This window comes from Melampsora larici-populina, assembly GCF_000204055.1.
Source record: "Melampsora larici-populina 98AG31 unplaced genomic scaffold MELLAscaffold_44, whole genome shotgun sequence".
Classification (NCBI taxonomy): Eukaryota; Fungi; Basidiomycota; class Pucciniomycetes; order Pucciniales; family Melampsoraceae; genus Melampsora; species Melampsora laricis-populina.
Window position 1 is genome coordinate 168,385 of NW_006768808.1, and position 16,578 is coordinate 184,962.

General features: G+C 43.3%; 4 protein-coding genes across 4 annotated transcripts; 1 reads left to right on the plus strand and 3 right to left on the minus strand.

Annotated features, from left to right (window-relative positions):
* Nucleotides 1–6,982: 6,982 nt before the first annotated feature.
* On the minus strand, nucleotides 6,983–7,378 carry MELLADRAFT_66541 (uncharacterized protein; the record flags this gene model as incomplete). Its single annotated transcript, XM_007414632.1, has 1 exon — nucleotides 6,983–7,378. The coding sequence occupies one exon, from the start codon at nucleotides 7,376–7,378 to the stop codon at nucleotides 6,983–6,985; it is 396 nt and encodes a 131-aa protein (XP_007414694.1).
* Nucleotides 7,379–7,764: 386 nt separating this feature from the next.
* MELLADRAFT_91611 (uncharacterized protein) lies at nucleotides 7,765–8,557 on the minus strand (the record flags this gene model as incomplete). Its single annotated transcript, XM_007414631.1, has 3 exons — nucleotides 7,765–8,060; nucleotides 8,111–8,251; nucleotides 8,317–8,557. The coding sequence occupies 3 exons, from the start codon at nucleotides 8,555–8,557 to the stop codon at nucleotides 7,765–7,767; spliced, it is 678 nt and encodes a 225-aa protein (XP_007414693.1).
* A 2,003-nt stretch (nucleotides 8,558–10,560) lies between these two features.
* Nucleotides 10,561–12,352, plus strand: MELLADRAFT_110392 (uncharacterized protein; the record flags this gene model as incomplete). The annotated part of the gene is made up of 7 exons (XM_007414508.1): nucleotides 10,561–10,592; nucleotides 10,633–10,960; nucleotides 11,029–11,154; nucleotides 11,332–11,448; nucleotides 11,716–11,796; nucleotides 11,871–11,966; nucleotides 12,230–12,352. The coding sequence occupies 7 exons, from the start codon at nucleotides 10,561–10,563 to the stop codon at nucleotides 12,350–12,352; spliced, it is 903 nt and encodes a 300-aa protein (XP_007414570.1).
* Nucleotides 12,353–14,087: 1,735 nt separating this feature from the next.
* MELLADRAFT_110393 (uncharacterized protein) lies at nucleotides 14,088–16,135 on the minus strand (the record flags this gene model as incomplete). The annotated part of the gene is made up of 6 exons (XM_007414630.1): nucleotides 14,088–14,143; nucleotides 15,282–15,399; nucleotides 15,484–15,722; nucleotides 15,795–15,851; nucleotides 15,924–15,980; nucleotides 16,051–16,135. The coding sequence occupies 6 exons, from the start codon at nucleotides 16,133–16,135 to the stop codon at nucleotides 14,088–14,090; spliced, it is 612 nt and encodes a 203-aa protein (XP_007414692.1).
* Between the last annotated feature and the right edge of the window lie 443 nt (nucleotides 16,136–16,578).

Here is a 16,578-nt window from a genome sequence, read left to right on the forward strand (position 1 = left end):
TTTGTCAGAACAAGGCTTTGACGATGATAAATCCTCATCATAAATTGAAAGGCTGGTCGTGTGTGTATTTTGGCTCTTTTGAGTCGAATCAATTGAGCAATTAACTGCTGGACTATCATCTGTTGTGATGCTGGCATCATAGTGCGATGTGGCTTGTCCCATCTTCGAAAGAGATTTCTTTGGGATTCAATCTAAATCGAATAGGAGAATCAATTTACGAAAAGTTAACGAAAAGGGTGCTGTGTCTTCGGATTCCAGAAACACTGGGCCCTTTTAGAGGATATGTGCGTGTCAAACTTTCATCTATACCACGTTACATCCATCATCCGATCTCACGGATGTGGGTACTATAAATATTTGTGGATATTTGTTTTTTTTTCGTTCATCTCCATATGAGGTATTCTTCTTTGTTCATCTCTATATGGAGGTATTCAACACTGTTCAGGGTGTAACTTTGTCCTCATGGGAATGGACATCCATGGTTTCAACTATCATGGATCCTGTGCGGTGTAAAGTATAGCTATAGCGGTGTAAAATTGTAATATCAAAGCTACTTTGGTAATATTGCACCGGGAAGGTTTGCACCGAAACTGGTCTGTGTTACACGTCTCAGTGTAAAATTCTCAGCTCAGCTCGGGTCTCGGACTTTTACACTGTAACTTTTTGCACCGGGTATTGCAGTGTAAAAGTTGCTGTGTAAAATTACACATCTCAACGGGGTACCTTGTTTTTACACTGACACGTTTACACAGTCATTTTTCACACCGAGAAAAAAAATGAAATGTAAGTATAAAATTCAAAAATAAGGCCCTTTTTTCGAATTTTACACCAGAACTGTTTTACACCGGGTTGGTCTGTGTAAAGCACCCGGTGTAAATTCTCCCACCCCACAAACTAGAAATGTACTAAATTGCCATGGACAAAAAAAGAAACCCGGATAGGCAACACCAGCATCATCGAGTGTTCTGTTTCACAGACCACAACTGTACTAAATTGCTAACAACAAACAAATGAAGACTGAGCGCTCAACGGAGCTCTGGGCAAGACCAGAACGGCTCATTGCATTTTCGACGTTTCCCGCACAAAAGGCTCCCATTTCGCATGACAGACACGAAGATGATCTCTACCTCCTCAATTAGCAGTAGAAGCCCGACGTTCAGTCAAATGTACAAGGCAGGATTTGAGAAGATAACGTACGGTCAAAACCCAAGTAACATTTGTCTCGCAAAAGCCGCGCGCTACTCCTTCTACATGTACGGTCGCTCCAATGTTCATTTCCTTGCCAGTGATGCTATCCAGCGCTGAGTTAGTACAGATATATTCACATACGAATGGAACACGGCACATGTCCTGCAATGTTGAATATTAGCCACGATTTGTACGACTCAAGACTTGTCAGGTACCGAGGGATCCCAGTTGACGTGCTGTAGAGTCACCGACAAATCCTGCCACACCTCGCGATAGTTTTTGACTATTTCGCCACACGCTCTGATTCGGATGTCGTCAGCGATATCCGCAGAACAATAGTACATGAATATTAACGTGTTGTACCATGGATAAGTTGCTTGAAAACGTATGCATTGCATGAATCTTTGCTATCATGCTAAGATTTTATAATTATCAGTCAATGAAATTAACAGTACAGTATATGAAATTCCACGAGCTGAGCAAAAAAAATCAAGGATTCGGAAAGGTCTCAACATTGGATCAATAGGGGTGAGATTAGTTGAGAACGTTCACGTCTTGGTGATGCCTTGGACAGCGGCGTAGTCCTTCAAGTAGACTTAAGGGAGTTAAGATCCAGGTTAGGTGGCGGCTGGGCGCCGAAGTCCTAGTCTAAAAATAACGGAAAAGACCCTTCACTTTAAAAAGATACCATGCCTGAGCTCTTTGTCATGGCAGTCGATAAAAATACCACTGGCCTTTGCAGCCCGCCTACTGAGCCCTACCATGTCAGTTTGATCTCAAGCCGCTCCGTGGTAGGTATTTCAGCTCAGCATGGACGTCAACTGCCCAGTCCATACACTCTAATAAATGTAGAGTCATGGCTCTCTGCTCAATTGCGGCCCCTCGCTATCATACCCGACTGTTCTCGTGGTGTGTGACACGGTGTCGTCTTATAACACTGGGCGCGTGTAGTATTTTTCCCGAATGAAAAATGATTGACCCAAAGGACAAAAAAATTGAAGATGCGTTCATCCCTGAGCTAGAGGCGGCTGGGCACCAAAGTCCTAGTCAAAAATAGATAAAAAAAGCCAAAGAATTGGAGCCTGCTGTCATGATCGTTGTCGGTTCAGGAACTGATCCTGATTCAAGGAGAGCTCCGACCCCGGATATCCGTTGGAGCATCCGCCGGATCCGGATGTTGGATGGTTCCTTGGAGCCATCCGGCAGCCGGATACTCCAGCCAGTTCGGTACACCACGGAAGCACTTAAATCTGAGAATGGTCAGGGCTGTAGGCGGCCTGCAGACAGAGGTGAGGGCTGCCTGTAGACCGCCTACAGGCGGCCAATTGGCAAATCTGAAAGATTTGATTGAAAGGCCGCCTGTGAATGGCCAGCAGACCGCCACCAGACGTGGCCCACAGATTCCGCAGCCTTGCAAAGTTTGCATTTCTAGCAGACCGCAAGGCAGCTTGCAGGCCGTCTTGATCCCCATCAGCAGGCGGGCACCTTTCGGCCACTCTCAAAGGGCGGTCTGCAGGCGCCCACGTGGCCCATCAACAGGCGGCCTGCAAGTCAGCCACTCGCTAGGCTGCCCAGCAGGCCGCGCCGTGCCCATCAACTGTTGGGCTGCAGTTGGCCACTCTACAAACTGCAAAATCCAATTGGCAGATCGCCAGCAATCTGCCGGACCCATCAAGACACCTTTGTCACAACCTCAACACCCGCCATCCAAACTCACATCCCTTCCAAAATCATGAGTAGTAATACACTCGAGGTTCCACTGCCACCATGTAAGTCACATTCCAGACTTTCAGCGTAATCTTCACCCACTCATTGCTCATCATCCCTTACACAGACATTCGCGAAGCTCAGCGGAACCCCATCAAATATCAATGTATGGTCTGACTCAATAGCCAGAGTATGTTATACTTTGCAGAGCATGTTGCAACCCCCGCTCACAAAGCATCAGCGGAGAGATACTTGATCAGACAAGCAGAAGACCAAGCCTGGCATCAACAATTTCAGCCGCATAGAACCCCAACTCCACCAGTCAATGACCTGATTATGAATCACTTCTCCAAAGACAATGATGATCCATCACATCCTGCTTCAATTCCACCATTGCCACTCACTTTGCTACGGTCTTTCACTCCATCAGGCAATAATGGAGATGATTCAGACGATGACTCGGACTGGCACCTGGATTTTGACAAGCTTCATGCGGCGTTCATTGCACTTGATTCCACTGACAATGATGCTGAAGATCCAGCTGCTTTTGATGAAGAGCTAGATTCAGAGGTTGGAGGGTTGATTATCGAAGACACAGCTGATTGGTACCCATTCAAAAAGAAAGAGGTAAGATGCTTGACTATGTCTGTTCACTAGATTCTGATTGGTATTGTTCCAATGGTGATAGCATGTGGTGGCTCTGCTCATGATTGGTTTGAACCAAAATCTACTCTCACAAACACAATACCAGTGGATCCGATCCCTCCTTCGTCTTCTGGGTGTGACTCTTCCTGAATGAGGGACTTTGTCAAGACTGGTAAAAAGGTTAAAAGTTCAGCTGGGTCTCAAGGTACATGAGACCACTAGTCCGATTGGTAATCCTCTATTTGGTTTGGATATCAAGACTATCATCATTAATGTGAGTTCTCTTCCGTCTCATGAAGGAACTACTTTGGAAATAGCTAATAAAATTATTTAGGAGTTGGCAAACCCCTTAGTCAGCCCACATTTGGTCTATGTGCCTGAGCTGACGGTTAATGGCCCCATCAACCGGCTATCACAATGCGAAAAGTGGCGGGAAGATTATCCTCCACATTTACGTGTACAAATGATATCATCCAACAATTTACACTACTACATCTACAAACCAGTCCAACTGAAATCAGAGCAGCTTGTAGTACCAGTGTTCTTCTTCCAACAAGATGATTGTATAATGGCACGGTGTCTGCCAGCTTTGGTCAAACGCGACCCCTATCACACACAAAATCTTAAAGTCATAATACATGATGATCCAGCTTTTGATTCTGATATTCTATTCAACATTCCTTGCAAAGACTTCTGGCGAACTTTTGATCTTGTGAAGTTGGAGCATCAAGTCCTTATGAAGAACTGGTGTGGCAATTATATGTATAGTAAGTCACGTTTTGCGTCCTTATGGTATATTGCCTGCACTCATCATTTCTTTGCAGATTCAGTCGAAGCAAGGGAACCGTGCCATCCCATTGTAAACCCATGGTGAGCAAAGGCGCAAGGAAAAGTTATACACTACAAGAAACATAACATTTTCTGGGCAGAAAATTAAATCATCTGTATACAAAAATCTGGAAAGGTCAGAAACAGAGCAAAAAATATGAAAAAATATGCATCCTGTTCCTTGGTTTGACTAGATCTCCAATCTGCATATTTTTCCGTATTTTTAGGGTTCATATTGGTGAGTGTACTAACAATACACCCTCATAATCATCAGATTACCACCTGTAACGGAGGATGAAATTTGGCTGATCAGTGCTGAGAGAAAATTTTGATTACTACAAAACCCCATAACTTTGTCAATTATGACTCAAAACACTCAATTTTGAGTGCATTGGAAAGCTGGTAATTGCCTTAAGGTAGTCCATAAATGAAGCAAATACGTGGCGGGCCTGCAAAGAAAGATATCCCCAATGAAATTGAATTTCACATATCATCAAATAGAATGTCAGTCATTGGGATTACACATTGTGTGTCACAATGAGAGTTGTAGTTCAGGAATTCAGCTTTCTAATGCACCTCAAATCAAGTGTTTTGAGCCATAATTGACAAAGTTATGGGGTTTATAGTAATCAAAACTTTCTCTCAGCACTGATCAGCCAAATTTCATCCTCCGTTACAGGTGGTAATCTGATGATTATGAGGGTGTATTGTTAGTACACTCACCAATATGAACCCTAAAAATACGGAAAAATATGCAGATTGGAGATCTCAAACCAAGGAACAGGATGCATATTTTTTCATATTTTTTGCCCTGTTTCTGACCTTTCCAGATTTTTGTATACAAATAATTTAATTTTCTGCCCAGAAAATGTTATGTTTCTTGTAGTGATACAACATGTCCCTCTGGCTCTATATTCAGACGACACTTCTGGAAGCGTCTCCAAAAAGTGGAACAAGCACATGAGTATCTACTTCACTCTTGCTGGTTTACCTCCAAATCTATCAAATCAAGAATTCAATATACATTTTCTGGCAACTTCGAATTGTGCAACCGCACTGGAATTATTTGATCCGGTTGTTGATCAACTGAAGTGAAGTACTTTGTGCTACCTTAATGACTAAACTTAGTATTGACCTGGAACTGCTGTCTTTAGTGATTACGGAACAAATGGCGTCTTCGCATACAATCACACCCTTGGGGAGGACATGATGGTAATGGCAGTGTCTCTGTTCCACCTGGGTGACTCACCAATGCAGGCGGAAATATCAAATACTCTCAACCCAGCGAACACCCTTACTCCGTGTCGTATGTGTGATTTACATGTCTCCAAGCAGGCGCAAAAAAAATCCCAGAACTTTGTAAGAGATTTTCTTGGGGTAGATGAAGATGGACAAAAGGTATGACTTCCAGATTGTTTATGTCTGTGATCGTCCTGTTGAAGTAACTTGTTCAGTCCCTTTTGCCTGGGCGCGACTGGGACCAAACGCAATGCTGGACCAAGGAAATGTGGACAACCACTCAAAAACGCCACAGCAAAACCCAAGTTGATGCAATGGGCCGTGATTTGGGAGTGCAAGATCCTGTGAACAAAGTGTTTCAGAAAAAATTTCAACTTGCACACGAATCTTTGCCTCCTTCTGAGGTGGTGAAACTATGTCAAGAAGTGAATGCGCAATATGGGGAACACATCTTCAATCCAATGTTGCGGCTAGAAGGTGAGAATGTATCTCCTTGCTTTGGGATTTGAACACTCACCAATATGAACCCTAAAAATACGGAAAAATATGCAGATTGGAGATCTCAAACCAAGGAACAGGATGCATATTTTTTCATATTTTTTGCCCTGTTTCTGACCTTTCCAGATTTTTGTATACAAATAATTTAATTTTAGTATGATTCTGGTTTTGATCTGAGAGTAGTTTTTCGTTTTCCCAATAACCTTACTGAACATCAATCCCAATGTATTTTCTTCAAATGTTTTTCTTTATATGTTTATGATTGTGTCTGATGCGACTTCCTCTCTTTCCTTATCTTTTGGAAAGAGAGTAAGTGTTTCTCTTAAAAATCACCGTTTACCATCTCGTTACTGATTTAACTCGACAAACACATTAGACTTCCGTTAGATCATTTGTCAGAGCCTTTGTGCTTACCTTTCTGTTTCTCACATTAACTTTTACCTCCCGAACCGTTAGGTATAAAACACATCATTTATCTTGTTACATTTCATCTACCTAACTTGTTTCTTTCTTATTTCTTTTTCTTATTGTTTCTAGGTTAGCAAAGGTCTGCATACCTAAGCTTTGTAGGAGAAGAGTGCTTACTTTGTGCACTATATTTGTAGGTTAGTAGAGCAGTAATATAATCTAATCTTTTGGAAAGAGAACTTCCGTTAGATAATTCGTCAGAGCCTTTGTGCTTACCTTTCTGTTTCTCACATTAACTTTTACCTCCCGAACCGTTAGGTTAGCAAAGGTCTGCATACCTAAGCTTTGTAGGAGAAGAGTGCTTACTTCGTGCACTATATTTATAGGTACTGAGGTGTTCCAAGCCATTTACAGTATTAAGTAAAATAAGTAGATGTCACCACTTACAATAATCGTAGTACCAATTGAGCTACATGAGCGCTTCATGAGGGTCGGAGGCTATAGCAAGCACCTGAAGAACGCTGGGATGTACAGTCGCACGCATCATGGCCAAGAGAATCTCTTCCAAGATCCAATCAAAGAGCGAGTGGATTACAGGGCAAGGGTTGATCAGGTAGTCATTAATCCGAGCAAAGAACCACACCCTTTCGTTCAAGCCGTCAACCCATTCGCCGTAATTGGCCCCATCCTTTTGCAAACGGGTGGTCAAGGTGGCATACATCCTCATGCGTTGCCAATCCAAGAATTCCAGCATGTGGGCTACCGTGCTGAGATCTTCTCCGCGGTCTACAGCGTCCTCTATAGCTTGGGTAAGTTGGAGAGAGATACGAGGTTGATCAATTTTGGCAGGATTAATTGGATACATGTTGCTCAAAGGTGATGGGACAGATTCAACGCAAGGATTTGGCAAAGAAAAGAGGATTGAAGATGTCCTAACACAGTTATAGGACATCTTCGGGTAATGGGTCACCGGTCTCTGTATGACTTGTTCATGCAGAGACCGTACAAGGGATATAAAATCGATATCCCTTTGGTTAATGATATTATCTAAAGGGTTCATATAATATCACACGATATTGTAATCGAAAGACTCTCATCTTGTTTCCTTGATATCATCATGCAAGATGAATCCATTCACATTGTTTCATCAGCAAAGGATGTGAAACATATAACAGTATGTTGATAACCAGATATCCATATTTCATTCACTTTGATTGATAACAAAAAGTATTTGAGGAAGTTACAGTGTATCTAAACAAATTCCCCGTCCAATTCCACTTGGAATTGGTAGAACATGAGTGGATAGAGCATCATCCGAGCAGCAGAACCGGGCGAAATATCCCAAGACTTTAAAAGTTCCATGTTGACATACTCCCGGAATAAGAACAAGTCAAAGTGATTGACACCCTTCGACTCCAAAATGGGCAGGACTATGTCTATTCCAGCCGAGTCCATCTGAGTGAAACAAAGATACATCTTGAGGTCAGACTTGTCCATGACGTTTTGCAGTGCCATGTAATTGACCCAACCTCCGTCAACGGGGAACTCTAAAGAAACAGATACTCCCAGAATAAGAACAAGTCAAAGTGATTGACACCCTTTGACTCCAAAATGGGCAGGACTATGTCTATTTTGGCCGAGTCCATCTGAGTGAAACAAAGATACATCTTGAGGTCAGACTCGTCCATGACGTTTCGCAGTGCCATGTAATTGACCCAACCTCCGTCCACGGGGAACTCTAAAGAAACGGATCAGGTCATCCATTTTGAGAATGGATTTATAGTGAGTGCGTATGGAACTCACCTAAAACTGGGCGTTCCCTTATGGGGCGATCTCCCTCTTCAGCCGCGCACACTGCAGTTGAGGCTGGTGTTGCCTTGTCTGAACCCGTGCTCATGGCCTTATTGGTAGGGGTCAAAGATTGACGTTGTTCAAAACCCTCCACTTTGACAGCGCTTGGTTGATCCCCCATTACTTCCTTTTGGTTGCTTTTGGATGTGGAGGAAGGTCCACCACTATGTCGCACAAAGTGATTAAAGACCATGATGGTACAAAGAATGAAGAAGCACTTACGAGTTCTTCTTATAACCTAGAAAAAAACCAGCGCTGCTTCTGGTGGAATATCAACTTTGCTTTGGCATTTTTGAAGGTCAGATGGAGGAATTGATTGTTTGAAGGTGCTTCAAGAGAACAAAAAAAATATCTTTGCGGGACCATATATTGGAAAAGCAAAGTTTGTGGGTCCACGTTAAAAACCATGCGGGCCCACAGTATCAGGTTCATTTGCCGGAGGGCAAACAAACCTTTGCCAAATTTCTTCACTCTGCGCTGAATCAATCCAACACCTCTGCCTTTTTTCGAAGTTTCTCATTTGGCATTAAAACCCCTTGAAAAATGCCTTCAGATCCATTGTTTAGTTTCAGTCACAGCCCCCAATCACAAGTCACTGGCAGGCCAGTGCCTCCCACCGACCCTAGCAAGTTATGAGCAAGTTATGAGAAATTTATGAAATGGATATCAAATGGATAACATCCATTGATTGGGAATTTGTTGAGAAGTGGATGGGAGACCACCAAAATTGAGATGATGTCATACAGCATCATAAACCTGTACAAACCTGCTCCTGTATTTCCCCACCAAGAATATATAGTTTATTAACCTTTGTGACATAAATTGACTGAGTTATTGAGGTTTGAAAAAAAATTACGGACAAAAAATACTATTTTTGTGCTATACCTAAGAATTGATTCTGGAATATCTTCCAGATTTATGAATATACATACAAAAAAAATTGATAATCCTTTTGAAAATATGTTTCTCCACATTTTTGTCCTGTAAAGCCTTCCTGTATGGGCAGTATTTCCACATGTAATTCCTGAATGTGTCTGCAAGTTTGATTTTCTGAAGTTCTTTGCCCCAAGACAAATTTTGAGGGAACATATTGCCAAAATCATTCTGAGTTTGATTGATATACATGTAGATGGTATTTGACAAAAATTTCTGCCATAAACTTTGCCATATTCTGCCTAGAAACAAATAATCAATCAAATTGTTGACTGCTCATGTACACACCACAATTACATATAGAAATACTGCCCATACAGGAAGGCTGTAGGGGACCAAAATGTGGAGAAACGTATTTTCCAAAGGAAACTCAATTTTTTTGTGTATGTAGATTGATGAAGGTGGAAAACATTCCAGAATCAATTCTTAGGTATAGTACCAAAATAGTATTTTTTGTCCGTGATTTTTTTTTTCAAACCTCAATAACTCAGTCAATTTATGTCACAAAGGTTAATAGACTATATATTCTTGGTGGGGAAATACAGGAGCAGGTTTGTACAGGTTTATGATGCTGTATGACATCATCTCAATTTTGGTGGTATGACATATTTTGCTGGTAACTGACCCAAAACATCTTGATAGCAGATGGATGTTGTGCTGAAAACAAATTGAAGTTTTGTTGAAAACATTTTGGAGACATCGGATGTACTGGCCTGCCAGTGACCAGTAGTTGGGGGCTGTGAGTAAGTTCCCCAAATTACTTGTCAATGTCCACTAGCTGAAATGTTTCTCAGATGGAGGAATCGACTTCCAAGGTCAAGCTGATAGTGGTCAGTCTCCAACCACTGGCCTTCAAAGATTCAACAGTGTTGGCGGTGTCAGGAATAGCCACGGTGAGTTTTCTTTTTCCAAACATTCAAGTTGGGTCACTTGCCATTCGAAGTAGCCAACCACTTTGATTGGCGTGTGGTGCAATTGACTCACCCAACAATGCAGGAGATTTGCAGTCTCCAACGCCTGGGAAACAAAGGTTCAACAGTGTTGGGGGTTTCAGGAATCCCAACGGTGAGATGTCCCTATCCATTCAAAGACCCAGTGTTGAATTGATCTGACCCAAATTCCACCGAGCTCAGAAGGTGGCATCCAATCGCAGGGTCATTCTGAAACGTTTCCGTCTCCAAACTCACATGGGCTTCACAGGTTCAACAGCCAAGGCAAGCTCAGGAATACCAACCGTGAGATGACGTAGTTTCTTCATCAATGATGTTTGCTAAAGACATTGATTCACGAGTAAAGTAAATGTATTTACTTTCTTGCGACGTCAGAGTCCAACAGGTTTAGTAACCCGCAAACTCCCACATTGGAAGACCACCGCATCGAACCATCTCAGGCCTGCCAACACCAAGATGATAGGTCTCTATTGCCCATAGCTCGAACCGGCAGTCACCGGGCAAGCGCGCAAACAACTCCCTTCGGGCAGCCACCCAGTTGGAAGGAGATGGTCTCGAATGAGCACCCACAGACCCAAGATTATGGGACGGATGATGGGTTGATCATATTTGCAAATCCTCTCCCGGTGCCAACCAAGAAAGTCTTTGAAATGATGGCCAATTATTGTACATTAGATGCAGAATACCGCGCCTTTGCGCTGTCCCAATCTGAGGTACAGAAATCCTCTATTAAGCAGAGTTACTTTGGGTCACTTACATCACTGTCTTTCTTGCGCGACAGGTGTTTGGCAAGAATAACCGACATCTCGCAGGAGCAACCACCCAGTCATTGACTTTGATGGAGATATTGCGGCTCCAAACCAAGATGGATTTGCTCACGGGACAAGTAGCAACGTTGTCCCTCATGGTTTGCGCAATGTCATCCCGCCCTCCTGCAGCAGGGTGAAGGACAGTCTGCTGCTACCTCTGCCACACCTCCGTGCGACAAGTGGGTGGCGAGTGCGAAGCTCGTGGTAATAACTTTGACTTCCACTCTCCTAAATCATTCATAAAGAAACTGACTGAATATTGGTCTGCGGTCTAGGGTGTGATTAACTCCATGGCACTTAAATTACTGTTTTCTCCGCTACTGGACTCGTATACTGCGCTTGAAACAACTCCAGAAGGTTACCTCCCCAATTTGCTGTTTAATACACTCAAGGTAAAATTCACATGTATGAGATTTGGGGAAACTCTGATGTCATTTGTTTTCCCTGTAGAAAACAATTGGGAAGGAAAGTGCCGCCTTTATTGCTGAACACCTACCACCCCTATACCAAGGAGTCAAGGATGCAGCAGATACAAACACATTTGCTACTGCCCTCCAAGACGCGGGCAAACATGCTCGAGAGAAGTTGCGCAATCTTGTAAGTTTCATTGACTTCGACTCACCGGTCGCATCGCACTCACTAACCATGAAGTTTGCCAGCTTTTGGTGGGTATCCATGACCCTAAAACCAAGGAGCTTGTTACCATCCCCGTTCCGACCATCAAAAACCTGGTACAACGAGTAAGTCCCTATATTTTGTTTGAACCACAAAGGGTCATTGACCCTGTATATATTTGTTGTTGAACTATATATAGGTTGCTGTTAGATGTGGTGAGGCTAAGGATAATGCCCAAGTTGAAGAGGTGTGGGCCAAAACGGATCATGCCATGCGGGCACGTATTGCTTACCTGGTGAGCTTGTATACACTATAGATCTTTAGGTGACCGCTAGCTTACCCAAGCTATTTGGCTCAGCGTCACGAAGCCACCCGTTTGATTGTGAAAGGTCGGAAAGGTTGTGAATCCATCTGGGGGAATTTTGATAAGCAGCTCTCCTTGCTGCGATTGAGACGTGATGATGTCTATACTACCGCATAAGACAACTTAACAGCATCAGTATATTCATCTTTGGGCCAAAAACAGTTGACACTGTTTGATACCCTAGGTTTTATCAGCTGATTCTGGACGAGGATTGCCAGCTTTTTGACGGGAAGACCTGGTTTAAAACTCTGAAAGCGGAGAAGATTGCACGAAACAAGGGGCTCGATTTGCCTTCCGAGGCGGACATCATTGCATGAATTCCTCAAAATCAAATTCCACCACGTGAGGACAGTGGAACAGGGTCTGGATAGAACAGGTGATCCCAAACATCTCCAAGAAAATACCAAATATAATCAATAATATTACAATTATTTAATAGAACTTCATAAGACGATTTATAGAATCTATTACACATTATTATCACTATACGCAAAGTGATACTTGTTTAGCTTCCCAATTTCAATTATCATTACCTATCATGTAGGCTTTGAAATGATATTTGAGTTGTTTGCCTAATCATTGAACCGTGCCCATGCTGAGCTGAGCGTGAATTTCCCGTGAGCCTGAAAAGCCCCAAACGTCAAGTATTGAATCGGACTGCACTGCCCGATGGACAGCTCCGGGTTCAGACCAAACGGGCCGGTGGCGTGTTTGACGCTCTGGAGGCAATATCATGCCCGCCAGCTGGCAGCCACCAGCTCTTGAGGCGAGATCAAGCTCGCCCGCAGCCAGCCAGGAGCTCGCCTGCAGCCGGCCCTAAGCTTGCCTGTGACCCAGCTTGCCTGGCCGCTTGCTGGCGGTCCACGCGAGGCCCAACGGTAGACGGCCTGCGCGCGCGGAGTGGTGGGCCGCCTTGAGGCTGTCTCGACGCCTCTGTGGTGTAGTGGGACAAGGGAGCAAAAAAAGTAATCCTCACCGGATATCGGACGGATATCTATATGTAGGTGTTTTTCAAAACGATGGAGACAAACAATCAAAAAAACAACAGAAAAGAAGAGAGAAAAGAAGAAAAAAAGAATAGTATGGGGAAACTATTCACTTTCCTCACCCTCACTCTCAGTAAGACTAGCAAAACTCAAAACAAATCCAACCTTCTTCATTGCTTTATAAGCCAAATCGACATTGACACATACAAAAAACTGATTTTTAATCTTGATCATTGTAGAATTCAATCTAATCAAGTCTCATTTGATGATTGGAACTGGAAATCACCGCCAAGAAATTTGCGTCGGGAAGCCCTTCCCGTTGTCAATTCGGGGACGGTGCCCCGATTCAGTATCACGCCCAAGCCATGCGATGGAACAGGTTTGCGATCTACAATCGAACATGATTGGCGCGACTGAATCCCCAGTCCGATTCAGAAACAGTCGGGCTCATCCGATGGAGCTCAGCTCCGATATAAAGCCGCATGAGCGACACCCGACTGATCCTCATTCCGATGCAACCTCGCGAAATGCTGCTTCGACTCAACCCTACGTGCGATGGAATTGTCTCATCGTGTAACTTTCACGCGACGGTCCATCCACCGTCCCGCCCCGATGCAATCCCGGATCCGATACGAGACCGGTCATTTCATTGCGACCCAATCCCCTATACATCCGATGCAACATCATTTGCGGAATAACTTCGGATTGATCCTTGCGATCCAATCCCCCCTCCGAAATCATAAAGGCTGTTATTTGAAAGAACGTGTAGTTTAAGAGAAAAAACAACACAAAAAGAGGGAAATGAAAAGTAGCAAGAGGTGTTGTTTCATCCAAAGAATCAAGCAATTTGAGATCACAAAAGAAAAGTCATTGATTCTATTGATTCCGAAGAAAAAGAGATTTCTACTTGAAATTCATGAACCCTTACTTGAAAAAAAAGTTTGAAAACGAATTAAATTTCAAAGGGGTTTATTTGAAAAGACATCCGGTTTAAGAGAAAAAGCAAAACAACACAAAAAGAGGGAAATGCATTTCATGCAAGTTGAGATCACAAACGGAAAGTCGTTCATTCTTCTGATTTTGTAGAACACCACAGTCCTAATTGACAATCATGAACCCTTACTTGAAAAAAAGGCCAAAAAGAAATTTCACAATAAAGAAAGAGCATTCTATGGCTCGAAGAGCTTGGAGCTTGAAGCTTGTGTAAGCGTGGAAGAGCTTGGAGCTTCAACCTTTGAGCTTTCAAGCTCGCTCGAAGCTGCTTGAAGTTCAAAGTTCGAAGTTCGAGGCTCGAGGCTTGAAGTTCGAAGTTCGAACTTCGAACTTCAAGCCTCGAACTTCGAACTTGAAAGCTCAAAGATTCACATTATATCTTTCTCAATCGAAATTACAATGAAGCGCTCTTGATGACTTCCGCCTTCCTCTTCAAGGTCCGAATGGATATATACTGAGAATAATATATTACATAATATACACACAAAAATTTGAAGTAAGGCATCAAAATGATGCTTGAAAAAATACGTCGAGATATTTCTATCAGCAAAGGCTAACTCCCTATGGCACACTTTTTAGATAATTAGGTGTAGTACAGAACGCTGGTGCCGAGTTAAATTTGAGGCAAGAAAGAAAAACAGCAGCAAGAGATAATCACATGACAACATGAACAAATTCTGGCGAAAAAACTTGTAAAAGAACACATCCAACTGAACCCAGTCTCCCTCTTCTGCGAGTATAATCAGGGTAAGTCTACTGATATCCTGCCTAAGAATGACAAGGAGCTATGGTATCATATCACAGCAGAGTTGATTACATGCCAAGGTATTGGTCCCCCCGGAAATCTTGCCAGCTGACAAGTTCCGGTTCTCTGAGGTCACTCAGATATGACTCGCTTCATACATCACGGAATCCTCTTCATCCAAGAGAATCTCCTGAAATACATGATCAACTTGGGAGAACGTGCTTCTCATTTCGCTAAGCACAAGAGCGTGCTTCCCTACTGACGTAACTTCCACAAACCCAGGCACTTTGTCTAACGTTAACAAGTCAGCGAGTTATTCGGATGATCTAATGTATCAAATGACTTACCGCACATCAGGTCTCTTAAATTTGAATGTAGACCCTTGATGAGGCGCAAGACCTCCGCGTATTTGTATAAATCATTTGAATACCTTGCTCGCTTGGTGTTCAGATCTGGATGGGCTAGCAATAGATTCCGTGTCAGCGCATATCATATCAAGAACACTGGAGAGTAGGCTTTGACCTTGGCAGCCTTTCTCTTCGTTGTAAGGTCGCTTTCTTAGTGGCACCAGAGAAAAATCACAATATTTTTTCTCAACCTTGTGGGTGACAGAAGCAACATTCTTCGAAGATGACAGAGCCTACATGACCAGTTCACCGGAGAGGTTGGTTCAGGTGTTGTCAGCTCTTGCGTCCTTGTTAGATGGACAGCTTTTCAAGCTTACCTGGTCATGTGGGCCCAAATATTTGCTGGAAGTTGAGGCAATCAACGCAGGACCGGTTTTCGAAGCAATTGGTTTGATCTCCGCGGGGCCAAACTGTTTGCGCGCCAGCTCGAAACAGGTGTCACGGGTACTTTCAGATTCTGATGGAGGCGTGCCATCGTCATTTTCGATAGAAAGTTGCGCGTCCATTGGTATAGACGCCACACTTTCTATCAAAGCCATCGGTATACGTTGAGGATCTACAGATATGAGCACATTCTTACATTATCCAGGAAAAAACGTGCACCTAATCTACGATGACCGATTCTTACCTTCAGGTCCGCGGAGTCTTTTTCTAAGCTTCTCTGCCATCAGTGTACGTCGGAGATCTACAGAAATGAGAACGTCTTTACATCATCCAGGGAAAAACGTGCACCACATTTACGATGGACAATTCTTACCTTCAGGTCCACGGAGTCTCTGGTTAAGCTTCTCTGCCATTGGTGTACGTTTTAGACCTACAGAAATGAACACTTTCCTCAATTACCCGAAAAAACGTGCACTTCAAGCATGATGGCCAATTCTTACCTTCAGGGCCACGGACTCTGTTCTTAAGCTTGTCGGCGAGCTTTTGGATCTTGCGGACGAACCGTCGTGCGCCGTGCAGCTTCATCTTGATGAAATGGTTTCGCTTCAGAGGTAAGGCAGATAGTGAAGAACGGAAGGAAGTGGAAAAAGAATGGTTGATGTCGAGTTTCTAGCAGGCGTTTGTTTTCCTAAAATAACACTGAAAAGGTGAACAGAAAGCTGGAGATTAATTTGAGGACGTGGATGTGGGGAGTATTCGGAAATTTAGTCTACTTCGAACCATAAAATTTAGCGAGCGATCAAAGTGACTTACTCAGAACAATTGCACTGCGCATCCACAGCTTTCTTCGCGACTCCTGTGTTCTACAGTGAGGCCTTCTCAGGTGCGTAGCAGTGCCGAGATCAGCACGTGGGTTGAAGGGGAGCGCGTGTTACGCAAGGTTTACGCGAAACGGGTTCGCGTTAGACTCTTACGTTTGAAAAACAAAGGAATTTGAAAAAAAAGAGAAATCACCCTTTGAAGAAGGC